Genomic DNA, 26,930 nt, shown 5'->3' with positions numbered 1-26,930 from the left:
TGGACTATACAGTCCGTGGAATTCTCCCGGCCAGAACACTGGAGTGGGTGGCCTTTCCCTTCTCCAGGGGATCTTCCCAACCCAGGGACCGAGCCCAGGTCTCCCGCATTGCAGGCGGATTCTTCACCAGCTGAGCCACCGGGGAAGCCCAAGGTCCTCAGGGTTCTATGTGAAGAAACAACCGCCTTCATGAAATCTTCTGGGTGGTCAGCAAAAAAAGAAATTCAAAACCGGGCAGAGGATCACAGTGCCAAGAGGTATCTTTAACTCACACGGTTTAAAACAAACAAAAAAAATCACCCGAAACGATGTCGACAAGCCTAAATGTTAGGAAAACGCAACTCAGTGATACAAGGAGGAAACCCTTCACGCCGGTCAGAAGGGACACTGCCAAACCCTCCACAAACGTTAAATGCTGGAGACGCTGTGACAATCAGGAAACCCTCCTCCTCCGATGCTGGGAACGTACACGGGTGCCAGCCACCATGGCGGACAGCGTGGAGGTTCCTTAAGACGATGAAAACGAGCGTGAAATTAGAATATTCCAGAACACCACACGCAAAAATAAACTCCAGGTGGGAGACCAGTACACCGGCAGCCAATTCATGTCGACGTCTGGCAAAAACCACCACGACGTCGCAAGCTAATCAGCCTCCAGTTAAAATTGATGAATCAATTTTTAAAGAAATAATAAACTCCAAACAGCACAGAGATCCACATGTAAGGACAGTAAGTATGAAATTCTCGTGGAAAATACACGGCACACACGTTCTCACATCCATCGCAGCACCTTCCTTTTGGACACACCCATTAGAATAATGGGGAAAAAAAGAGGCAAAAATGGGAAACCGTGTCCTAATTAACCTTAAAAGCATTTCCACAGCCAAGGACATCCTAAAGGAAAGAGAAAGACAATGTTCAGGATGGGGAAAAAAAAAATAGTTTCAAATGGAGATACCCACAGAAATGTATCTGCAAAACATACAGACAGCTCGTGTATCTCAAAATCAAAACCACAAACAACCCAAGAAAAAGAAGAACCAAAGGTCTACATGCATAGTTCTTCCAAGAATGCACCCAGATTGCATTAGGCACATGGACAATGTTAAGAATCAGGAATTATGAGAAAGAAGTCAATCAGATTTCTTGAGGTATCACTCCATGCCCATCAGAATGGCTACTGTCCAAAAAAAAAAAAAAGTCTACAAATATTGAATACTGGCGAGGCTGTGCAGAAAAGGGAAGCCCTCTCCTCGGATGCTGGGAAGGTGAATCGCTAACAGCCCCTTTCCAGGACAAAGGGGAGATTCCTTAGATGATAAAAAAGAGAAGGAGATTAGAACACTGCCTGATACCGTACAGGAACATAAACTCCCAACAGTATAGAGATATCATTGTGAGGACGGCTTCTATGAAACCACTGAGGAAACTACACCTGGACAATCGGTGACATAAATCCCAGATTTTCATTTAGGATCCACCATTTGAATAATGAAAAATAAAAAGGATAGAAAAGAGGACTCCTTTACCTGAAATGCGTTTGCACAGCAAAGGAAACCCTCAAGAAAAGGACTGACAACCCTCAAGTGGGAGAAAACATTTGCAAACAAAGATGCACAGAAGAAATTCACTTCGAAATCATACAAAGATCTCCTACAGGTCAATATCTAAAATGCAAACAACCATACCCCTCTCTCCAGGGGCTCTTCCCAACTCACTGATGGAACCCAGGTCTCCCGCACTGCAGGCGGATTCTTTACCAGCTGAGCCACCAGGGAAGCCCTAGAATCCTGGAGTGGGTAGCCGTTCCCTTCTCCAATGGATCTTCCCGATCCAGAAATCGAACCCAGGTCTCCCGCACTGCAGGCAGATTCTTTACCAGCTGAGCCACCGGGGAAGCCCTAGAATCCTGGAGGGGGTAGCCTCTCCCTTCTCCAGGGGATCTTCCCAACCCAGGGACCGAACCCAGGTCTCCCGCACTGCAGGCGGATTCTTTCCCAGCTGAGCCACCAGGGAAGTCCTAAAACACAAGCCACCCAAGGAATTCAGGGGCCAAAGATCGACATGGATATTGCTTCCAAGAAGGCGCACAGACCCACAAGATGCTATGCATCAGTAATAGAGACAGAGGCAATGAAAACTCCAGTGAGGCACCATCTCACGCCGGTCAGAACGGCCATCATCAAGGAAATCTGCAAACACTAAGGGCTCCAGAGGGTGGAGGAAGAGGAGAATCCTCCTACACTCTTGGTGGGGACGTGAATCGGTGCAGGAGCCACGGAAAACGGCATGAACGCTCCTCCAAAACCTCACCGTCCAGAAACCACTGGATCGGACGATGACATTCTGGGCTAGACCCGGACAAAAATAAGGAAAAGGACACCCACCCTCCTGATTTTCAGGGCAGCACGATTTACAAGAGCCCAGACACTGGACCAGGGGCTACCCTGGTGTCTCACCTGGGAAAGACTCTGCCTGCCAACGCGGGAGGCCTGGGTTCGATCCCCAGGTCGGGAAGATCCCCTGGAGGAGGGCATGGCAACCCACTCCAGGGTTCTCGCCTGGAGAATCCCATGGACAGAGGGATCTGATGGGCTACAGTTCACGGGGTCACGGAGAGTCGGACACGACTGAGGGGACTCATTCTTTCTTTCTTAAGGTACAGAATCAACCAAATGGTCCATCGACAGGACAGTGAAGACAAAGCGGCCCATCTCTGCACTGGAAGAGTGCTCAGTCATCAGTCGGAACGGAAGAACGCCAGTGAAAGCAGCGTGGCCGGACTGAGTGATGACCACAGCAACTGAAGGAGTCACAGAAACAAATAGCGCAGGTTACCGCTGAGATAGTTCCCCCAACCGAAACAGGCGCACATACTGCGAAAACCAACTTAAAGATCATTTAAAAGAAAAATGTTAGGGATGACAGGTAAGTGAAGGGTTTGGTTTTCATTGTTTCCCTTTTCTGTGCATTCATTGTTATTCTATCTTGGGGCAGAGTTGATTTCTGACGTGTTTGTCTCACACGTACAGGAACTTGACTCACTTATACATAGATTTTTATCTTTTGATTTTGGGGTTCTTTTTCCTCAATAGAAAATTACAGTGTGTTCAGTATACAGCCCTGTGCTCTGCAATAGCTTCTTAAAGTCACCTTTTGGATATATGTTAATGTGTATATGTTATTACCAAACTCCAAATAAGATAAAGATCTGGATGGAAGGACAGATACTCTGAAATCTGTCAGGAACTCATAAGGTGGGACCCACGCTGATATCCATCTCAGGAAGTTCTCTGGGGGTCCACCTCTTAGAATAATGAAATATAAACCAAAAATATAAACCAAAATATAAACCAAAAATATAAACCAAAAATAGGATCTAAAGAACCTTAAAAGAATTGGCACACCAAGGCAAATCCGAAACGAAAGAAACAGACAACATTCAGAATGGGAAACAATATTTGCAAACGAGGAAATACCCAGAAGGAACTTGTGTCCAAAACATAGAAGCGGTTTGTGCATCTCGACATCAAACACACAGGCAACCCCAGAAACTGAGGCCGCAGATGGAAATGGATACGTCTTCCGAGAAAGGAGACAGACTGCCTTAAGACACATGAAAAGATACTCGGCATCACTGATTACCAGAGAGAGGAAAAATGCAATGTCCAGTGACGTATATTACCTGATACGGGTGAGAATGGCCGTCTCCCCAAATCTGCAAACATCAGCAGTGCTGCAGAGGGTGTGGAGAGAAGGGAAGCTTCCAGCACTGTTGCTGGAAACACAAAACGGTCCTCGCACCGGGGTAGAACAAGGATGGAGGGGCTTTAAAGAAACTGAACAGTAAGCACCTCAGGACACAGCAAACCCTCGCCTGCGTATAGAGCCAGGCAAACTCCAAAACTTCATAACACAGGCGTGTCCCGGCGATTGTTGTCTCCCTAGGAAAAGAGCCAAGAGGCAGAAGCAACCTGAGTGTACGGGAGAGACCAGTGGATAAAGATGGGGTATACAGATGCGACGGACCATCACTCGGCCATAAATGAACGGGGAAGGATTGCCGTGTCTGTCCTCCGGGAAGAAGGTCGAGCTCATCAAACCGAGCGAGGCGAGGGAGACACGGAGAGACAGGGGACCTACGACACCACTCGTAGCCGGCATCTAACAACAGCGACCTCTTTACCAAACAGAAGCCGTGTCACAGACCCAGACAAGAACCGACGGTCAGCAGAAAAGAGAGGGGTGCGGCAGGAAGACGAGAACTATTTCAGACTAACCTACGGACGCTGCGCTTATAAAACAGAGTCGGCAGGGACCCCTGGGTCACAAGGGAACCTGTAACATTCTACACCAGAAAACATCTCTGTATAAGTGAAGCTGGGTGTCGCAGATGGAAAAAGAGAAGTTAAGAGAAGACCCACAACCTTCACAATCGACCGTGTATTTCAATTTGAATTATCTCCTAAAAGCGGAAAGGAGAGAAAGGAAAGGAAATGCTGACTATTTCCCGCCTGGGGCCACGGTGACCTGGCTGGTGTCTCATCCCTGGAGCCTGAGCTGGTTTCGGTCCCAAGCCTGGAGGTTCTGGGGGCAGATGGAGTTGGAAGGATATAGCAGGAAGCGTGCCCCCACGATGGACCTGGGGTGCCTCTTGCTATCTGCCTGAGCCCCCAGTCTCCAGATCCAGGCGGTCCTCCTGCAGAGAAACCAAGCCTACATCACCCCAAAATCGGTGGAGCCTCTGGGCTGGAAAAGCTTTCCAAGCTCTCCCGGGCACCGTGTGTCCCCGAGGCTGGGGTTCCCACCTCCAGGCTCCGTCCTTAGGGTCGCCCCCTCTACGGATGATAGCACCCTCTGCAGAGTGGTGTTCCAAAAAACTGCGATGTCTCCTGGGGACCCTGGGTAAGGGAAAGTCGCTCAGTCCTGTCTGACTCTTTGCGACCCCGTGGACTATACAGTCCATGGGATTCTCCAGGCCGGAATACTGGAGTGGGGAGCCTTTAAAAGGAGTGCTTTGGGGACCTTCAGATTCACAAGGCCTGGGGGGCTGTAGATGACACCTCCATGCAGTCACGTCCCCGGGGGAAATAATCGGACAGGAATTCAAACAGGGCCACCTTTCAAGAAGACAGTTTCAGGAGTGGGAGGGAGGTTCTCAAGGGAGGGGACGCATGTACGCCTGTGGCTGATTCATGCTGAGGCTTGCCAGAAAACAGCAAAATTCTGTCAGGCAGTTATCCTTCAATAAAAAAATGAATGAATTAAAAAAAAAAGAAGATCATTTCGAGAGGTGAACGGTACCCACATGGTATAAAATGAAAAAGCACCTGGAAAATTCCTGCACATCACTATGCATTAAATCCACGCAAATCAAAACCCCCATGAAAAATGCCCTCCCACAGGTCAGAATGGCCACGGTCTAAAACATCTACAGACAATATGGGCTGCAGAGGATGGAGGCAAAAGGGAATTCTCCTACACTCTCGGTGGGGGTGTAAATGGGTGCAGGAACTATCAAAACCATCAAGGAGGTTCCTTACGAAATACACTTCCTGAAAACATACACTGCGGTAATCCAAGCTGTGGTTTAGACCCAGAGAAAATCATAATTGACAATAATTGGGGACCACACCACTCGCAATGGCCAAGACACGGAATCAACAAAAACGTCCATCGACAAGACAGTTGCAAAAAATCGGGCAGACGTCCACAGAGCAGCATCCGACAGGTACCTGTTACTGACACGCTTTAAAAAACAGGTCATGTGAAATGACGCCAACAGGGCTAAATTTTAGAGAAACGCCAATCAAAAGTACAACAAGGCATCACCTCACACCAGCCAGAATGCTGAAGACGCGGTGGTGGAGAATAACTTTACAGGATTGTAAAGGTTTTTGTCAGAAAGCCTTCTTAAGTGAATGATGCAAAGAAATAGAGGAAAACAACAGAATGAGAAAGACTAGAAATCTCGTCAAGAAAATCAGAGATACCAAGGGAACATTTCATGCAACGATGGGCTCAATAAAGGACAGAAATGGTATGGACCTAACAGAAGCAGAAGATATTAAGAAGAGGTGGCAAGAACACACAGAAGAACTGTACAAAAAAGATCTTCACGACCCAGATAATTACGATGGTGTGATCACTCACCTAGAGCCAGACATCCTGGAATGTGAAGTCAAGTGGGCCTTAGAAAGCATCACTACGAACAAAGCTAGTGGAGGGGATGGAATTCCAGTTGAGCTATTTCAAGTCCTGAAAGATGATGCTGTGAAAGTGCTGCACTCAATATGTCAGCAAATCTGGAAAACTCAGCAGTGGCCACAGGACTGGAAAAGGTCAGTTTTCATTCCAATCCCAAAGAAAGGCAATGCCAAAGAATGCTCAAACTACCGCACAATTGCACTCATCTCACATGCTAGTAAAGTAATGCTCAAAATTCTCCAACTCAGGCTTCAGCAATATGTGAACCATGAACTTCCAGATGTTCAAGCTGGTTTTAGAAAAGGTAGAGGAACCAGAGATCAAATTGCCAACATCCTTGAACTATAGAAAGCAAGGGAATTTCATTAAAACATCTACTTCTACTTAATCAGCTATGCTAAACCCTCTGACTGTGTGGATCACAACAAACTATGGAAAATTCTCCAAGAGATGGGAATACCAGACCACTTGACCTTCCTCCTGAGAAACCCATATGCAGGTCAAGAAGGAACATTTAGAACTGGACATGGAGCAATGGAGTGATTCAAAATTGGCAAAGGAGTGTGTCAAGGCTGTATATTGTCACCCTGCTTAATTAACTTATATGCAGAGTACATCATGAGAAACACTGGTCTGGATGAAGCACAAGCTGGAATCAAGATTGCGGGAGAAATCTCAACAACTTCGTATACGCAGGAATCAAAGAGGAACTAAAGAGCCTCTTGATGCAAGTGAAAGAGGAGAGTGAAAAACCTGGTTTAAAACTCAGCATTCAAAAAATTAAGACCATGGCATTTGGTCCCATCACTTCGTGACAAACAGATAGGAAACAGTGGAAACAGTGATAGACTTTATTTTCTTGGGCTCAAAAATCACTGCAGATGGTAAAAGATGCTTGCTGCTTGGAAGAAAAGCTATGGGCAACCTAGACAGCATATTAAAAAGCAGAGACATTACTTTGTCAACAAAGGTCCGTCTAGTCAAGGCTATGGTTTTTCCAGTGGTCATGTATGGATGAGAGAGTTGGACGGTGAAGAAAGCTGAGCGCTGCAGAATTGATGCTTTTGGACTGTGGTGATGGTGAAGACTCTTGAGACTCCCTTGGACTGCAAGGAGATCCAACCAGTCCATCCTAAAGGAGATCAGTCCTGGGTGTTCATGGAAGGACTGATGCTGAAGCTGAAGCTCTGATACTTTGGCCACCTGATGTGAAGAACTGACTCATTGGAAAAGACCCTGATGCTGGGAAAGATTGAAGGTGGGACCAGGGGATGACAGAGGATGAGATGGTTGGATGGCATCACTGACTTAATGGACATGAGTTTGAATAAACTCCAGGAGTTGCTGATGGACAGGGAGGCCTGGTGTCCTGCAGTCCATGGGGTCGCAAAGAGTCGGACACGACTGAGCGACTGAACTGAACTGATGGCCCAGCAATCTCACCTCGGGGCATAGACCTGGAGAAAACGATAATTTGAAAAGATACGTGCACCTCGATGAGCATAGCAACACTAGCCACAATATTCAAGACATGGAGGCAGCCGAGCTGTCCATCGACAGAGGAGCGGATAACGGAGACGTGGTATACGTACAGCGTGGACTGTGACTCAGCCGTACAGAGAGAAAGAAATCAGGTGCATCTGGTGTGACCGAACCGCTTTCCTGGGATGAAGAAGGCGCAGCATCAGGGATTATTAGCGAGAGGCAAACCAGCTTTCAATGGAGAATCACTTGGCGCCGATCACAATGGCCCCGTCCACAAACACTCAGCGCTGAACAGTCTGTGGAGGAAACAGAATCCTCCTCCTACCACCTGGGAATGCCAAAGGTGACCACTGAGGGCGGCAGAGTGGGTGCTCCTCAAACAGTTACAAAAGGGAGAGAGAGAGACGGAAACTGGAGCGCTCTGTAACACCACACACAAAGAATCTGCCAAGAGCGTAAGAGCCTCATGGAAGGACAGGTGCTGTGAAACTCCTGGGGGGAATACAGGCGGGACACATTCTGACATCCACCATGGAAGGTTCTTTCTGGACCCACCCCTTAGAATAATGGGGCTTCCCCAGTAACACAGCTGGGAAAGACTCCGCCTGCAATGCAGGAGACCCCACTTAGACTCCTGGGTGGGGAAGATTCCCCTGGAGAAGGGACTGGCTACCCACTCCAGTATTCCTGGGCTTTCTCTGGTGGCTCTGATGGTAAAGAATCCGCCTGCAATGCAGGAGACCCCGCTTTGATTCCTGGGTGGGGAAGATTCCCCTGGAGAAGGGACTGGCTACCCACTCCAGTATTCTGGCCTGGAGAATTCCATAGACTGGATAGTCCACGGGGTCGCAAAGAGTCAGACAGGACTGAGCGACTTTCACATAGATTAATGAAAAATAAACCAGAAGTGAAAACAGGACCCAATTAACCTTAAAAACGTTTACACAGCCAGGACATCCTCAAGGAAAGACAAAGCCCTAAAATGGGGGGAAGAAAAAAATACATTTTCAAATGAAGATAGCCTCCAGAAATTCATCCCCAAAACATACAAATAGCTCCCACACCTCAATGTCAAAAACACAACCAACCCATGAAAAATAAAAAAAGGGCCAAAGATGGAAATGCATATTTCTTCCAAGAAACTATAGAGGTTGCATTAGATTCATGAAAAGTGCTCAACACCAGGAATTATAAGAGAGAGGCAAATCAAATTCCAATGAGGTGTCACCTCACACAGTTGAGAATTGACATGGTCAAACCCACTACACACATCCAAAGCTGCAGACGCAGTGGGAGAGCAGGGGGCCCTCCTCCTGGGACGCTGGTGATCCACACAGGCCCCGGGCACCGTGGAGGACAGCGTAGGGGCGCCTTAAACAATGAAAACCAGGACGAGATGGGAATATCCCCTAAGACCGCACACAAAGACGCACTTCGGAAAAGACCAAGATCTAAATCAGAGGTCAAAGACTGTGAGCTTCTGGAGGAAAATACAGGCAGGACAGGTTTGCCATCCACTCAGAGTAAGGAAATACACACCCAAAGTGAGAAAACAGGATCTAGTTAACCACAAAAGAATTTGCACAGCACGGGGAATCCGACATGCAAAGACAACGCTCAGAATGGCAAACAATCTTTGCAAACCAAGATGCCCACGGAAAACTCGCGTCCGAAACACAGAAACACCTTGTGCGGCTCTGTGTCAAAAACACACACATGAAAAAAACAAGAAATAAAAGGGACATAGATTGAAATGGGCATGTCTTCCGAGAAGGCGGAGAGATTGCATTAGGGACGTGAAAACGTCCTAAGCATCACTGCTTATTAGAGAGAAGCCACTTAAAAGTCCAGTGAGGTATCTTACCACTGTACACCTTGCCCATTTTGTGAGAAATGGTCCGTGAACGAGGCGGAAGAGGATGGAGGTCCTTCAGAATCTAAACTCAACACGGAAGCATCTTAGGACACGGTCACCCCGACCACGGGCGTAGATCCAGAGAAACCCCAGGTTTTTCAAAACCTAGGTACACCCGGGAGATCACAGCCGCGCCAGGAAAATGACCAGGACACGGAAGCAGCCGGAGTGTTTGGGCCAGGTGAGCGGGTAAAGAAGGTGGGCCACACAGACACCGGGGGCCATTAACTCAGCCACGAACAAGCAGGAGAGGATGCCACGTCCAGCCTGAGGGAAGGAAGCAGAGAGGATCAGACCTAGAGAAGCAAGGGAGGCGGGGAGAAACAAGCATCATAGGAGACCACCTGTGGCCGGAAGCTAAAAATGGATACAAACGAACTGCTCTACCCAATAGAAACGGACGTCGGAACAGAGAAGAGAAACTTACGCTTATAAAAACAAAGAAGTCAGTGATGCTTGCTAAGTCACTTCAGTCGTGTCCGACTCTGTGCGACCCCATAGACAGCAGCCCACCAGGCTCCGCCGTCCCTGGGATTCTCCAGGCAAGAATACTGGAGTGGGTTGCCATTTCCTTCTCCAGTGCATGAAAGGGAAAAGTGAAAGTGAAGTCGCTCAGTCGTGTCCAACTCTTAGCGACCCCATGGACTGCAGCCTACCAGGCTCCTCCATCCATGGGATTTTCCAGGCAAGAGTACTGGAGTGGGGTGCCATTGCCTTCTCCAACTTAGTGATGAGGGATCCATTAAGAGTTGGCTAATAACACACAGATTTGTGCGTGCTGAGCGGCTCAGTCGTGTCCAACTCTTTGCGACCCCGTGGACTGCAGCCCCGACAGTCTCCTGTCCGTGGGATTCTCCAGGCAAGGATCCTGGAGTGGGTTGCCATGCCTTCCTCCAGGGCATCTTCCCAACCCGGGGATCGAACCCTCATCTCCTGCGTTGCAGGCGGATTCTTTATCCTCCCAGCCACCAGATTAATATAATCAAACAGATGATCAAACAGGACCTGCTGAAGAGCAAAACAGCATCTACTGAACACTAATCACCTATACAGAGGGGGAAAAAAGAAGAGATAAACATCTCCGTATGATGAAATCCAAGTTCCTGTATGCCTGAAACCAACATCGCACAAATGAAGTGTTCTCCAATATAAACTAACATTTCTACGACAAACAAAAGTGGGGGAAAAACAGTTTATGGAGGAATGCTGCCAGCTCGTGGCTGGGTTTTCTAAGGACAAATATAAAAGCTGTGTTTATTGGCTTTAAATTGAGGGCAGGAGGAGAAGGGGACGACAGAGCATGACATGGCATCACTAACTCGATGGACATAAGTTTGACAAAACTCCAGGGTTGGTGATGGACAGGGAGGCCTGGCGTGCTGCAGTCCACGGGGTCACAGAGTTGGACACGACTGAGCAACTGAACTGAACTTCCACAAGGTCCGCTGGGCTGTCAATAAATTGTAACTGCCCTCCAAAACTCTCCTAAGCAGTGGTCACAGAAAAAGAACTGAAAACAACTCATAACTTTAAAAAAATCACATGAAAAGAGCTCAACATCTCTTAATATTACAGAAAGGCTTATCCAAACCGATACGCGCTCTCACCGCCCAGCAGTCAGAGTGCAACACAGGAGGTAACGGACCCGAAGAGCATTTGCGCAGCAAAGGAAAGAAAAAGACCAGACTCAGAATGGGAAGCAATATCTGCAAATGAAGGCACCCACCCGGGATTCCTGTCCAAAACGTAGAAACGCCACGTGCAGTTCGGCATCAAACAATACAAGCAACCCAAGGAATGAACGGGTCCAAGACAGAAACGCGTATTGCTTCCGAGAAGGCACGCCGATTGCCATCACACATGGGGAAAGGTGCGCAGCATCACAAGTTCTTAGAGAGAGGCAAGCCCACAGCGCGGTGAGGGATCACCTCACACGGGTGAGAACGGCCGTGGTGACACGTCTACAGACGTGAAAGGCTGGACGGGCCGTGGGGAAGAGGGAGCCCTCCTCCTCTGATGCTGGGAACGTAAGCTGGTGCCAGTCGCTACGGAAGGCGGTAAGGGGTCCCTTGAACAATGAAAATCACGATGAATTTAGGATACTCCGTAACGCCACACGCAAAAAGAAACTCCGAACAGCGTAAAGACGCTAAGGACACACACGGTGAAATCCTTGATGAAAACATATGGATAACCCTCTTGAAGGCTTCCCTGAGAGCTCAGCTGGTAAAGAATCCGCCTGCAATGCAGGGGACCCTGGTTCAATCCCTGGGTTTGGGAAGATCTGCTGGAGAAGGGGCAGGCTACCCACTCCAGTATTCCTGGGCTTCCCTGGTGGCTCAGCTGGTAAAGAATCCGCCTGCAACGCGGGAAACCTGGGTTCGATCCCTGGGTTGCGAAGATCCCCCAGAGAAGAGAAAGGCTATCTACCCAGTATTCTGATGTAGAGAATCCCATGGATTGTACAGTCCATGGGGTCGCAAAGAGTCGGACACGACTGAGCGACTAACAGTTTCCCTTTCTACTGTAAAATAACAATGAGAATACAAGAAAAGAAAAACTAACGGGTGATGAAGAAATGCTGCTGCCCTCTGGCCGTTTCTGCAACAGCGACCTTAAAAGCCATGCTGGGCACTTAATATTCACAAGGTCAGAAGGGCTGTAAGTAAACAACCACTGCCTTCCCACAAGTCTCCTAGCGGTGGTCAGAGAACAAGAGTTCAAACCCAGGGAGGAGATGTACGAAGCCAAGTTTAACAGGTACCTTTAACTCACACGCTTTGAGAAAAATCACAGGAAATGATGTCAAAAAGGCTAAATTTTAGGAAAATGGGTGTAACAAGTCCTACCAGGAAGCACCGTACGCCAATGAGAAGGGCCACTGTCAAAAACTCTCAGACATTAAATGCTGGAGAGGCTGTGGAGAAAAGGGGACCCTTCTCTTCTGAAGCTGGCAATGTAAATTGCTGACAGCCACTATGTATGGATGTGAGTTTGACCATAAAGAAAGCTGAGCACCAAAGAACTGACGCTTTTGAACTGTGGTGTTGGAGAAGACTCTTGAGAGGCCCTTGGACTGCAAGAAGATCCAACCAGTCCATCCTAAAGGAGATCAGTCTTGAATATTCATTGGAAGGACTGATGCTGAAGCTGAAACTCCAGTACTTTAGCCACCTGATGTGACGAACTGACTCTTTGGAAAAGACCCTGATGCCGGGAAAGATTGAAGGCGGGAGGAGAAGGGGACGACAGAGGATCAGATGGTTGTATGGCATCACCGACTCGATGGACATGAGTTTGAGTAAACTCTGGGAGTTTGTGATGGACAGGGAGGCCTGGCGTGCTTCGGTTCATGGGGTCACAAAGAGTTGGACACGACTGAGTGACTGAGCTGAACTATATATATTAGTATAATGAATAATCAACAAAAAGAAGAAAACAGGACCTCATCTACCTGAAGAGCGTTTGCACAGCAAAGAAAACCCTAAATGAAAGAAACAGACAGTGTTCAGACTGGGAAAAAGTATTTGCAAATGAAGACACTCACAAGAAATTCAATTCCAAAACTTTAAAAGAGTTTGTGCATCTCAATATGACAAACACAGACAATCCAAGAGAAAAAAAAAAAAAGATGCCAAGGATCAAAATGGACGTATCGTCCAAGAAGGCATACAGGTTGGCATCAGCACGTGAAAAGATGGTCAGCATCAGAATTATTAGAGAGAAGCAAATCAAAACCCAATGAGGCATCACCTCGAACAGGTCCGAACGGCCAGCTTCAGTAAGATCTAGAGACTACGTGCTGCAAAGGGCGGAGGGAAAGCGGAATCCTCTTGGTGGGGAGCTGAACTGGTGCAGGAAACGTGGAAAACAGCATGGAGGTTCCTTACAAAACGTTAAGCATCCAGAAACCGTACGATCCAGTAATCGCACTTCTGGGCTCAGATCCAGAAAAACATCATCTTTCAAAATAACACACACCGTCCTGTTTTGGGGGCAGCACGATATACAATGGCCGAGATACTGAATCCGCCAAAAAAAAACACGTCCATTGACAGAAAAATGAAGGCAGAGTGGTAGGTAGACCTCTGTACAGGAATACGGCTCACCCACAGAGCGGAAGGGAATAACGCCACTGCCAACAGCGTGGATGGACTGAGTGATGGAAGTCAGAGACAGACAGACGTTACATAACCATGACAGGGGATTCTAGGGATTCACTCGAATGAACCGATTCACACACCAGAGCCAGACTCGGAAACTGAGTAGTAAGTTATGTGTGAAAGGCGCTCAGTCGTGTCCAACTCTTTGCGACCCCAAGGACTATACAGTCCATGGAATTCTTCAGGCCAGAACACGGGAGTGGGTAGCCTTTCCCTTCTCCAGGGGGTCTTCCCAACCCAGGGATGGAACCCAGGTCTCCCGCATTGCAGGTGGATTCTTTACCAGCTGAGCCACCAGGGAAGCCCAAGAATACTGGAGTGGGTATCCTATCCCTTCTCCAGGGGATCTTCACGACCCAGGGATGGAACCCAGGTCTCCCGCATGGCAGGTGGATTCTTTACCAGCTGAGCCACCAGGGAAGCCCAAGAATCCTGGAGTGGGGAGCCTTTCCCTTCTCCAGGAGATCTTCCCAAGCCAGGGATTGAACCAGCTGAGATACCAGGGAAGCCCAAAAGCAGTATGACTATCAAAAAAAAATGTTATGGGAAAGTGACAAATGAAGGGTTAGGAATTAATGTATACACGCTCATATATACGAAATTGATGATCAAAAAGTCCGTGCTGAATTGCACAGGGAAGTCTACTCAGCATGATGTAATTACCTCTGTGAGAAAAAAAACTCGAAAAAGAATAAACCTCTATGTATAACTGAATCAAACTCCCAAACACCTGGAAAAAAAAAAAAAAAACCACCACGTGGAAAATCAACTCTACTCCAATATAAAGTAACAATGAAAATATAAAAAAAAAAACAGGTGGACATGAAGAAATGCTGCCACCTTGTGCCCGAGTTTGGAACAACAACTTAAAGACTGAGGCGCTGAAGGGCTCTAAGTATGAAACTGCGGCCCCCCAAGAAGTCTTCTGGGGTGGTCAGCGAACAGAACTCAACAGTGGGCAGAGGTGCAGGAACCCAAGTTCAAGAGGTACCTTTAGGTCACGCCCTGTTAAGAAAATCACATGAAAACATGTCAGCATCACTAAATATTCAAAGTGTTAGATGCTCAGTTGTGTCCGACTCTTTGCAACCCCATGGACTGGAGCCCACCGGGCTCCTCTGTCCATAGGACTCTCCAGGCAAGGATACTGGAGTGGGTTGCCATTTCCTCCTCCAGGGGATCTTCCAGACTCAGGGATCAAACCCAGGTCTCCTGCATTGCAGGCGGATTCTTTACCATCTGAGCCACCAGGAAAGTTGCTGAATATTAGGGAAAGGCAAATCAAACCTACAACAGGTATCATCTCACACCGGTCAGAACTGCCACTATCGAAAACTCTACAAACATTAAATGTTGGAGAGCTCATGGAGAAAAAGGAGCCCTCTGCAGTTTTTCTGGGAATGTATACTTGCACAGGCATTATGGAAAACAGTAAGGAATGTTCTTTAAAAACTAGAAATAGACCTATCATACGATCCTGTGATCCCACTGCTGGGGCATATACCTGGAGAAAACCATAATGAGAAAAGACATGGACACTATTCACAATAGCAAAGACATGGAAGCCACCTCAATGTCCATCAGCAGAGGAATGGAGAAAGAAGATGTGGTACATGCATAGGGTGGAATATTAATCAGTGGTTACAAAATGAAATAATGTGTATATTTGCATAACTGAACCACTTTTACTGTAGAGCAGAAATTAATGCAACATTGTAAATCAACGCTACTGCTGAAACATTCCAAGCAACCTAGATGCCCATCAACAGACGAATGGATAAAGAGCTTGTGGTGCATATATACAATGGAATATTACTCAGCCATGAAGAGGAACGCCTTTGAGTCAGTTCTAATGAGGTGGATGAACCTGGAGCCTGTTACATAGAGGGACAGAAGTCAGAAAAACAAATGTCGTATCCTGACACATACTTACGGAATCTAGAAAGACGGTACTCGTGAACGTATTTGCAGGGCATCAGTGGAGAAGCAGACATAACAGAACAGACTTACGGACCCGGGGAGGCAGGGAGGAGGAGAAGGTGGGAGGTATGCAGAGAGCAACACGGAAACATACGTCACCATATGTGATGCAGAGAGCCGCTGGGAATTTGCGGGAAGACTCGGAGCTCAAACAGGGGCTCTGTGACAGCCTAGAGGGGTGGGATGGGGAGGCGGGTGAGAGGGAGGTTCAAGGAGGGGACACAGGTAGACCTATGGCTGATTCATGTGCGTGTCTGGCAGAGACCCACACAATACTGCAAAGTGACTATCCTTCAATGAGAAATACACACATTTAATTATACAACGTGACTGCAAGCAGGACGCTATCGGAGTGGGTGAGGGGCGTGACCTGTAGATGGCAGAAAAGAGCTCCTCGGACGGGATCCCGAAGGCTTTCGGGTACTGGTTCCTCCCTTCCCTGAAAACAAGGAGGAGACCGTCACTCAGGCCCTGAGACGTCACTGCACACCGTTAACGCACGCTCCTGCTCACAGACCTTACCCTGGCACCCCAGATGGCATCCCGCTGCAAACAAGTAACCCAAGACTACTCAGGAATTGTTTTCTAGTTTGCAGTTCAGTCCAGTTCAATCGCTCAGTCGTGTCCGACTCTTTGCAACCCCCCTGGACTGCAGCACGCCAGGCCTCCCTGTCCACCACCACCTCCCTGTCCTTCACTAACTCATGTCCATCGCGTCGGTGATGCCATCCAACCATCTCATCCTCTGTCGTCCCCTTCTCCTCCCGCCTTCAGTCTCTCTCAGCATCGGGGTGTTTTCCAAAGAGTCAGTTTTTCACATCAGGGGGCCAAAGGATTGGAGCTTCAGCATCAGTCCTCCCAGTGAATATTCCCGGTATTTCTATTATTATTCCATCAGCCCCACCTCACATCATCAGGCATTAGATCCGGGAGTCTGGAGACCCGTGCTATAAGAAACCTACCATGTTGATTCCTGGGTCGCCCTGAAACCAACCCGCAGGCAGCCCTGGGGACTCAGGGGTGAGACTGACGCGCACCTCACAGCCTCGGCCAGGTGGCGCCAGCAGACGTAAGTGGTCCTGCCCGTGTACAGGAGCATGTCCCGCTGGGACTTGGGGCTGCCTCTGACCAGGTAGGTGCTGGCGAGCTCCGCGTTTTCATACACAGCTGACAACACACAGAACGGAGGGGAAAAAAACAAACGTTAGAGACCCAGGCGTCGCCAAGATGCCAACAGCGATGCTGGCAACATCCTGATGGAAACATAATTCTCTCCGGGGACTGGAGGAACCCCGGCGGCTGGACCCTCGTCCCGAGGGACCGGCTGACCCATGGTGCAGGGGCTGCGTGTGCTGCCTGCTGCCTTCAACTGCGGTAAATCCCACGGAAAGATCCGATGTGACAGATGGAAAGGGCCAGCGAGCCCCAGGGTTGTCCAATCCCTTAGTTGCCTCCGACTCTTTGAGGCAATTTGAGACCCCGTGGACTACATGTAATACGTGCCCACGGGGCTCCAATCCTTTGGCCACCTGATGCAAAGAACTGACTCATTTGAAAAGACCCTGATGCTGGGAAAGATTGAGGGTGGGAGGAGAGGGGGACGACAGAGGATGAGATGGTTGGATGGCATCACTGACTCCACGGACATGAGTTTGAGCAAGCTCCGGGAGTTGGCGATGGACGGGGAGGCCTGGCGTGCTGCAGTCACGGGGTAGCAAAGAGTCGGACACGATGGAGCGACTGGACTGAACTGAATCTGTTCACTGTTTCTGCCCAATCTGTACCTGCCAAATGCTTGCGGGGCTCCAAGGGGTCCCCAGGGAGACAGAGCTGCAGCAGGCAGTCCTGTAACCTGGTCTGTGAGCCGAGCATCCCAGCGTCTCCTGGCCGGCTGGTTAGCCCATACCCCGACGTGCCTACCCGAGTCTGTAGGAAGAGCAGGCTCCTCCCACCCCCAGGAGCTTCCCCTTGAACGTCCGCCATCCTCCACAGGTGTGTCCTGGCCGGACCGCAGCCCCCACAGCTGAGCACCGTCAACCCCAAACCACTATCTTCCTGTTCAAGTTAACTCACCCTCACTGTCTGCATCCCGTAAATCCAACGGGGACGCACGTCCTTGCTTCAAGAAGAAAACCCATCACCTGCGCCTGCCATCGCCCACCCACCACTGTTCTGTCAGACAATGGTCCCTACACTTTGCAATTCCACAGATTCACAAGATTCTAAAAACAAACAAACAAACACACAAAAAAACCCACCTGAGTGACCGAGATAGGGCTTACCACTTTTAATTTTGCAAGGAAAAGGGCATTAAAAGTAAAAACTGGCAAGGACCAGTTTCCGTAAGAGAAAAGCAGCTTCAACACCAAAACAAGAATCTGACCTTCACACAAAGGGCAACCCTTGAAAAGGAGCAATTGAGCATGATGGAAAATTACTCCCGTGTAACTTTCTGGTCACATTTTTGTCTTGTTCCTTGGATAGTTCATCCAGGGTTTCAGTGCAAACACCAGCCTGTGGAAACTTCCTGATCCACAGTCAGGAAATGACAACCCAAGGTTGGTACCTGGTTTTGGCCATCTGTTTTTGTCAATAAAGCTTTACTGGAACCTCGTTCCCGTCACTTGTTCTGCTAAAAAGCTTTATTGCAACTCTGTTTCACCACCTGCCTGGCCAATAAAGCTTTACTGGAACCCTGCTTCACCACCTGCTTTGCCAATTTAGCTTTATTCGAACTCTGTTCCACCCCCTATCTGATCAATAAAGCTTTATTGGAACCCTGTTGCAGCCTTTGATCAATAAAGCTTTATTGGAACCCCATTCCAAACCTGTCTGGTGCAGAAAGCTTTATGGGAACCATGTTCCACCACCTGTGTTGACAATAAAGCTTTATTGGTATCCTGTTCCAGCACCTGTTTGGTCAATAAATCTTTATTGGAACCTTGTTCAACCACCTGTATGGCCAATAAAGCTTTATTGGAACGTTGTTCCACCACCTGTGTAGCTAATAAAGCTTTATTGGAATCATGTTCTACCACCTGCCTAGCCAATAAGGCTTTACTGGAACCTTGTTCCACAACCTGTTTGGTCAATAAAGCTTTATTGGAACCCTGTTCCAGCACCTGTTTGGTCAATAAATCTTTATTGGAACCTTGTTCTACCACCTACCTGGCCAATAAAGCTTTACTGGAACCCTGTTCCACCACCTGTTTGGTCAATAAAGCTTTACTGGAACCTCGTTCCCGTCACTTGTTCTGCTAAAAAGCTTTATTGCAACTCTGTTTCACCACCTGCCTGGCCAATAAAGCTTTACTGGAACCCTGCTTCACCACCTGCTTTGCCAATTTAGCTTTATTCGAACTCTGTTCCACCCCCTATCTGATCAATAAAGCTTTATTGGAACCCTGTTGCAGCCTTTGATCAATAAAGCTTTATTGGAACCCCATTCCAAACCTGTCTGGTGCAGAAAGCTTTATGGGAACTATGTTCCACCACCTGTGTTGACAATAAAGCTTTATTGGTACCCTGTTCCAGCACCTGTTTGGTCAATAAATCTTTATTGGAACCTTGTTCAACCACCTGTATGGCCAATAAAGCTTTATTGGAACGTTGTTCCACCACCTGTGTAGCTAATAAAGCTTTATTGGAATCATGTTCTACCACCTGCCTAGCCAATAAGGCTTTACTGGAACCTTGTTCCACAACCTGTTTGGTCAATAAAGCTTTATTGGAACCCTGTTCCAGCACCTGTTTGGTCAATAAATCTTTATTGGAACCTTGTTCAACCACCTGTATGGCCAATAAAGCTTTATTGGAATCATGTTCTACCACCTGCCTGGCCAATAAAGCTTTACTGGAACCCTGTTCCACCACCTGTTTGGTCAATAAAGCTTTATTGGAACTGTTAGAGCACCTGTTTAGTCAATAAGCCTTATTGGAATCTTGTTCCACCACCTGTCTGGCCAATAAAGTTTTATTAGGACTCAGCCCCGCCCACCTGTCCCTCTGCAGCGGCTCTGATGCTCCAAAGGCAGAGATGAGTGCCATCTGCAGAGACCATGTGGCTGGCCCACCAGGCTCAGAAGACTTACTGTGTGGCTCTTCCAGAAAAAAAACAAAAAACAGAAAACTGTGCTGAGGGTGCACCTTGAAAACGCCTTCTTCCAAACAGCCAGGGTGCTTACCTTTTCCTCCCCTCACGTCCGCTTGCAGCAGCTTCAGGGACACACAGGTGTCCAGCAGCAGCTCTGTCCCCCGGGGGCTGGCGCCCAGACGTGAAGACACTGCCGCTGAGTCCAGGGGCTCCGGGGCCTCCGCCAGGAGCTCAAACACCCCCAGCTCACAGGCAGCAAAGAGAACCTCGGGGCAATGAAGCCAGAGTCAGCTTTAGTTCTCAGAAGACTCACGCTCTTAGGAGGGTGAGTCAGACAGAGAAGGAGAAATAGCGCAAGACATCCCTTATATGTGGGATCTGTAAGGAAACGACACAAATGAACTTACAGAACAGAAAGAGGCTCACAGACTCAGAAAACGAACTTATGGTTGGTGGGGAAAGGATGGTTAGGGAGTCTGGGATGGACATGGACACACTGCTGTATTTAACATGGAGAACCAATAGGGACCTGCTGGACAGCACAGGGAGCTCTGCTCAATACTCTGTAATAACTTTATGGTTCCCAGGGGGAAGGATGGGGGAAGGGATAGTCAGGGAGTCTGGGATGGACATGGACACACTGCTGTATTTAACATGGAGAACCAGCAAGGACCTGCTGGACAGCACAGGGAACTCTGCTGAAGGTCATGTGGCAGCCTGGATGGGAGGGGAGTTGGGGGGAGAATGGATACATGAGTGTGTATAGTTGAGTCCCTTTGCTGTCCACCCGAAACCATCACAACATTGTTCACTGGCTATACCCCAATATAAAATTAAATGTTTACATTAAAAAGCCTGTATCCATTCCTGTTAAGACTGTATTAACTCTTATTCTGTTCAGATTGCATCTACTCTTCTTAAGGTTCTGTTAATTGTTATCCTTAACAGGTTGCGCGAAGTCTTACTATATTAAGATTGTATTAAGCTTTATCCTCCTAAGATGGTATCAGCTCTTGCAGTGAGCTTAATATTCACTCTAATTCTATTAAATTGTAATCACTCTTGTTCTATTGAGATGTCATGAACCGTCCATTAAGAGTGCATTCAGATTTTTTTCTGTTAGGGTTTTATTAACTCTCCTTGTACAAAGGCTGTATTCAGTTGTATTCTATTAACACGGTATCAGTTCTGACCCTGTGAAAGTTGTGTGGATTCTTGTTCAGTGAAGCTGGCATGGCCTCTTACCCTGCTATGATTATACAAGCTCCTGTATTCAGGTTTTATTCGCTCTCTGTTCCTGGGTTTCAGCAGACAAGCACATCTGGGGCTTCCCTGGTGGCTCAGACAGTAAAGAATCTGCCTGAGTTTGATCCCTGGGTCGGGAAGCTCCCCTGGAGGAGGAAATGGCAACTCACTCGAGTGTTCTTGCCTGGAGAATCCCATGGACAGAGGAGCCTGGCGGGCTACCGTCCATGGGGTTGCAAAGTCAGACACGACTGAGCGACTAGCACTTACCCTACTATGGTTGTATAAGCCCCTTCACTCTGTGTAAGAAGATTTTATGAAGTCTTCTTCCATGTCACTGTGTTACATTTTATTGTCTTAATGTTGGATGCACTCTTATCCTATTGAGATATTATCAACCCTCATTCCATTTAGGTTGCATTCAGGTTTTTTCCATTCATATTTTATTAGCTCTCCTCGTACGAAGGTTGTATTCAGTCTTATTCTATTAAGATGGTATCAGCTCTTATTCTGTTAACGGGGTATTGACTCTTATTCTGTAAGGCTGTAGTACGTTTTATTCTCTGAAAGTTGGGTGCGCTCTCGTTGGAGATTTTACCAATTGTCCTATTGAGGTTGTATTAAGTTTCATCCAATTGATACGGTGTTGGCTTTTCTACTGAGGTTGTATCAACTCTTATTATAGCAAAGCTGCAATCCCTCTTGTCCGCGTGAGATGTTTTGAACTCATCCTACTAAGGTTGTATTCAGATTTTATTCGATCGAGTTTTTACATTATTTTTATTTGTTTACTTATTACTCTCCACCAGGTCTGAGTCATGGCACGCGGGGTCTAGTTCCCTGACCAGGGATTGAACCCGGGGCCCCTGCGTTGGGAACGCAGAGTCTTAGTAACTGAACCCCCAGGGAAGTCCTTCTACTGAGTCTCACTCAGTCTGTCATCGTACTCAGCTTGTATATACATTTATGCTCTTAACACTGGATTCACTCCTGTTCTATCGAAATATTTAAAGTTAATTTTACAGGAGTACAGAAGCTTTACAACGTTGTGTTAGCCTCTCCTGGACAGCAAAGGGAATCAGCTGTCGTTTACACATATAGCCCCTCTTTTTTTGGCTTTCCTCCCAATGTAGGTCACCACAGATCACTGCATCGAGTTCCCTGAGCTGTACAGCAGGTTATCATCAGGCATTTATTTTAGACACACGACCAACCGTGTATATGTCTCAACCTGTCTCCCAATCCATCCAAGATTTTATTAAGTCTGTTGTTCTGCTCAGGTTCTATTAAGTTTTATTCTCAGCGTTGGAGTCACCTTTGTTCTATTGAGATGCTATTTATGAACACTCGGTTTATATTAAGTCTTATTCTAGTAAGATTGCATGCACTCTTGTTTCACTAACACAGTGAAAAAAGGGTTAGTCACTCAGTCATGTCCGACTCTCTGCGACCCCGTGGACTGTAGCCCACCAGGCTCCTCCGTCCGTGGGATTCTCCAGGCAAGAATCCCGGAGTGGTCTGCCAGTTCCTCCTCCAGGGGATCTGCCCGACCCAGGGATGGAAGCTGGACCTCCTGCGTTCCAGGCCGATTCTTCACCTAATGAGCCACCAGGGAAGTCCCGACGAGTGTCAGTCTGAGACGCCACTCCAGGAGGGTCAGCACATCCCTTGAAAGGCCCCAGGCCGCGATGGCCAAGCTTCTGCCCGTAGACACGCTCAGAGTTCCAGCACACTCTCACGCCCCCCGGAGGAGACCCCGTCCTCACCTCCCGGCAACAGAACCCCAGCCGGTGGGATCTCTTCCTACCTGGGAGACCATGAAGCCGTTGGCGTATTCCTTCAGGAGACGGTAGCCCTCACCCTCCTGGGAGCACATCGTCCTTCCGGGCCGGTCTGGCTTGGAGGGAGCCCGGCTATCTTAGCTTTGGGCTGCACCAGACTGTGAGCCAACTGGGCACATGGCCAGGGCGTCACTGCTGAACCCGCAAGCCTGACGCCGGGGAGCGAGCCCGAGACGGATCATTCTAGGTGATTCCGTCAGCCTGGTGAGGGGATGAGGGAGCTTACGGGGGACCCCTGGGGTTGCTGTTCACGCCTTCTGTCTCTGATGAGCACACAGCCTGAAAATCGCCTGTCACTCCCAGCCCACCCCTCCCCCCATCCTTGTACCATCAGCGGTGCAACTGGTCCCAAACCCACATGCCCACAAATCACTAGAGATGATGCCTCACTGGATGGACTGAACAGTCTCTGGGCCCGTCATATGCGGGGGACAGGTGTATTAATTATCTGGATGCAGCCGTAACAAATGACTGCAGACTGCGGGCTTAAAACAACAGACACCTGTGCTCCTCCAGTCCTGGGGGCCAGACGTCTGAGCTCCCTGCAGAGTCTCCAGGGGAGGCTCCTCCCCACCTCTTCCGGCTTCTGGGGGCTCCGGGCATCGTCCCTGGGCTGGTGGCCGCCTCCCTCCCGTCTCCCCTCTGTCTCCATGTGGCTTCTCCTCTGTGTCCGTGTCTCTCCTCTTCCGTGTCTTATAAGGACCTTGTCATGGGGTTTAGGGCCACCCCCATCAAGGAGGGCCTCATCTCAGACCTTCACTCCATCACCTCTGCAGAGAACTTTTGTCCAAACAAGGTCAGGTTCTCAGGTTTTGAGGGTGAGGACATGGACCGCTGTTCGGGGAGCCGTGCTTCAACCTCGTACACCGGGGTGGTCAATGCATCCCCCTCTATCAGGGTGATCAGTTATTTCCAGGCATTTCAATTGCCAGGGACCGTGGTGAGCCACGCTGTTGCCAGAGGAAGCCCAGAACCTGCCCTGAGCTGGTGTCCTGCCGTGGGCCACCCCAGCCCCACTGGGGATACACTCTCTCTTTCCCAACCATCTCTGACGCTCAGCTTCCTAGACCCCCACTCCCTACCACAGGGGCTCCCCTGCCCTCTTCCATCCTGAACCCCAGCAAGCAGGACCTCAGTGTCCGCTGACCACGCTGTACCTCATGCCCTGCTTCTGGGGACGCCCTGCTGGATTAGGGGCTGGGGGAAAGCTACAACTATGAACCCACGCTCTGTCTCGGAGAGGTCCTCTTTGCTTCGTGGCTGGGCAGGCGAGGGTTCCAATAAAGCTTTATTGACACAAAAAGGTGGTGGAACAGATACCCATAAAGCTTTGTTGACCAGACAGGTGTTGGAACAAGGTTCCAATAAAGCTTTATTGACAAAAAACGTGGTGGAACAGTTACCAATAAAGCTTTATTGACCAGACAGGTGTTAGAACAAGGTTCCCATAAAGCTTTATTGACAAAATAGGTGGTGGAACAGGGTTTCAATAAAGGTTTATTGACAAAACAGGGGGTGGAACAGGGTTCCAATAAAGGTTTATTGACAGAGAGCCTAAAGGAGAAGGCGCAGGGGGCAGGGGGATCCTCGGGAGGGACCCGCAGGAAGACAGAGCGACTGGCTACCGAGTGCATTTGCTTGATTAAACCGCCAGCTGCCCCTTCTCAGCCAGATCCCCTGAGGCTGTGGAATCAATCCCGGATCTTCACTTAAGGCGATCAGTCTAGTGATGAGATGGAGGGTTGAAGAGGATTAGCCCGACCTGAGACTGAACCGTGAAATTCAAGGTCGGACCTTGGACACACTCTTCCAGGAGCAGAAAGTGTTAACCGACCAGGGTTTCTTGGTCTCCTTAGTCAACAGAAACTGATCAGGGACGACAGAGGATGAGATGCTTGGATGACATCACCGACTCGATGGACATGAGTTTGCTCAAGCTCTGGGAGTTGGTGATGGGACAGGGAGGCTGGCTGTGGGGTCGCAAAGAGTCGGACACAACTCAGCGACTAAACCACCAGTAATTACATGAGAAATGGTTGCATCGATTCCAAAATGCACATTAAAAAAAATGTTTTTTTAAGGGACTTCACTGGCAGGGCAGTTTCCACTACACGGACACAGGTTGAATCCCTGGTTGGGGAATTAGAACTCACTTACTGTGGGTGGCCAAAATACAGAAAAAAAAAATAAAACAAAGACATCTAACATCTCTGAAACTAGGATGTTGCTCTGGGTTGAAGACTGTTCACCTAAAATTCCTGGGTATCTGCAGCTGTGATGGAGTGAAGGGTCTGAGATGAGGCCCTCCTGGATGGGGGTGGCCCTAAACCCCACAACAGGGTCCTTATAAGACACGGAAGAGGAGAGACACGGACACAGAGGAGAAGCCACGTGGAGACGGAGGGGGAGACGGGAGGGAGGCGGCCACCAGCCCAGGAACGGACGCCCGGAGCCCCCAGAAGCTGGAAGAGGTGGGGAGGACCCTCCCCGGAGCCTCTGCAGGGAGCTCAGCCCTGGGACCACTTGACCGCAGACGTCTGATCTCCTTTTCGCAAGAGTGCCCTCAGTTCAAGGGTTAACTTTGAAGAAACTCCATGCTCCTACTTCCTACCAAACCGCAGGGGCCCTGCAGGGAATCAACGTATGGATTTTTAAATAACATTTATTTATTTCCCTGCACTGGGTCTTAGTTGTGGCCTGCGGAATCTTTGATCTTAGGGGGAGCATGAGTGTTTGTTAGTTTCCCCAATGGCTCAGCTAGTAAACAAAATCTGCCTGCAATGCCAGAGACACGGGAGACGAGGTTCGATCCCTGGGTGGGGAAGCTCCCCCGGAGGAGGAAATGGCAACCCACTCCAGCACGTGCGTTAGTTGGTCAGCCGTGTGCAACTCTCTGCGACCCCGTGGACTGTAGCCCACCAGGCTCCTCAGTCCATGGAATTCTCCAGGCAAGCATACCGGCGTGGGCTGCTCTTTCGTTCTCCAGGGGATCTTCCCCACCCGGGAATCAAACCTACGTCTCCTGCGTCGGCAGGTGTATCGGTGAGCCACCAGGGAAGGACCCGTGTCCTGCTCAAAGTGAAGCTTAAAGCCGCTCAGGCGCATCCTTGAACCCTGTCTCCTGCATGGCAGGCAGATTCTTTACCATCTGAGCTACAGGGAAAATCCCCATGGACAGAGGAGCCTGGAGGGCTACAGTCCACGGGGTCGTGAAAGGGTCGGACACAACTGGGCAGAAGCACACACGAGCGTTTCTTATTTAAGCCCTCAGCTCGTGGCCATTTGTCACACGCACCCCAGAAAACCCATACGGATTTCTTACTGAAGGAGGAAACAGACAGAACAGGCTCCGTCTTGAAAGCAGGACTCCATCTCGGGCCGGACTGTGGGCTTTGAGCTCTATGCCCAGTGTCGATGGAAACGACATACCGGCTGGAAAACCAGGACCCCAGAAGGAAGAGCCCCAGGGCTCTCCATCGCCTAAAAGGATACCCTAATTATCTGCGCAACCAAATAGAATCATCAATTCTACTATGCTTATTGGGGGATGACCACAGGCCTACTGATAACTGTCCACTGTTAACCACCTAGGCTTAAGGCATATGAATCACGGGTTAACTTTGTATCTTTCTTTTGCTTCGTTCACACTAGTTTCAGGGAATTTGGGGAGGTGGGTTTGGGCACGTACACTTAGAGCATATAAGGTTTTCACAAAACCTGGTCGGGGTCCTTGGCTAAGAGGAGACTCTGCCTGGGGCCCGCGGTGTAATCAACGGCACTGCACTCTCTGCATCGTCCCCCCGAGTGAGTTTGTCTCCCGGAACGCGGGGCTACATTACGAGTAACTACAGGGTCACAGGGCGCTGGGGGACGGGTGGACGGCGGGGTTCATCCCTCCAAGGGGGAACCCGCAACTCTTGTGTCTGACTCATTGCAAAGGACCCTGATGCTGGGAAAGATTGAAGGTGGGAGGAGAAGGGGACGACAGAGGATGAGACGGT

General features: G+C 48.9%; 1 protein-coding gene across 4 annotated transcripts in view; it reads right to left on the bottom strand.

Moving 5' to 3' along the window:
• LOC145537805 (acetylserotonin O-methyltransferase) overlaps positions 1-23,130 on the bottom strand; it is a 119,311-nt gene extending 96,181 nt beyond the window's left edge. For 2 of the 4 annotated variants that reach the window (XM_081568673.1, XM_081568675.1), the window contains exons 1-4: positions 22,896-22,964; positions 19,935-20,109; positions 16,788-16,917; positions 16,121-16,189 (exon numbers count right to left, since the gene is read on the bottom strand). In XM_081568673.1, coding sequence (XP_081424799.1) covers positions 16,121-16,189; positions 16,788-16,917; positions 19,935-20,109; positions 22,896-22,964 — 443 coding nt within the window. Of the gene's footprint in view, positions 1-9,556; positions 9,906-16,120; positions 16,190-16,787; positions 16,918-19,934; positions 20,110-22,895 lie in introns of those variants that run through there. The other 2 variants (XM_081568674.1, XM_081568677.1) reach the window with 2 other exon arrangements.
• Positions 23,131-26,930: the final 3,800 nt, after the last annotated feature.

This window comes from Giraffa tippelskirchi, chromosome Y, assembly GCF_054371585.1.
Source record: "Giraffa tippelskirchi isolate mGirTip1 chromosome Y, T2T-mGirTip1v1.2.pri, whole genome shotgun sequence".
In the NCBI taxonomy this organism is placed as follows: domain Eukaryota; kingdom Metazoa; phylum Chordata; class Mammalia; order Artiodactyla; family Giraffidae; genus Giraffa; species Giraffa tippelskirchi.
The sequence above is the reverse complement of the archived record's forward strand: the minus strand, read 5'-3'. Positions and strand labels throughout refer to the sequence as shown.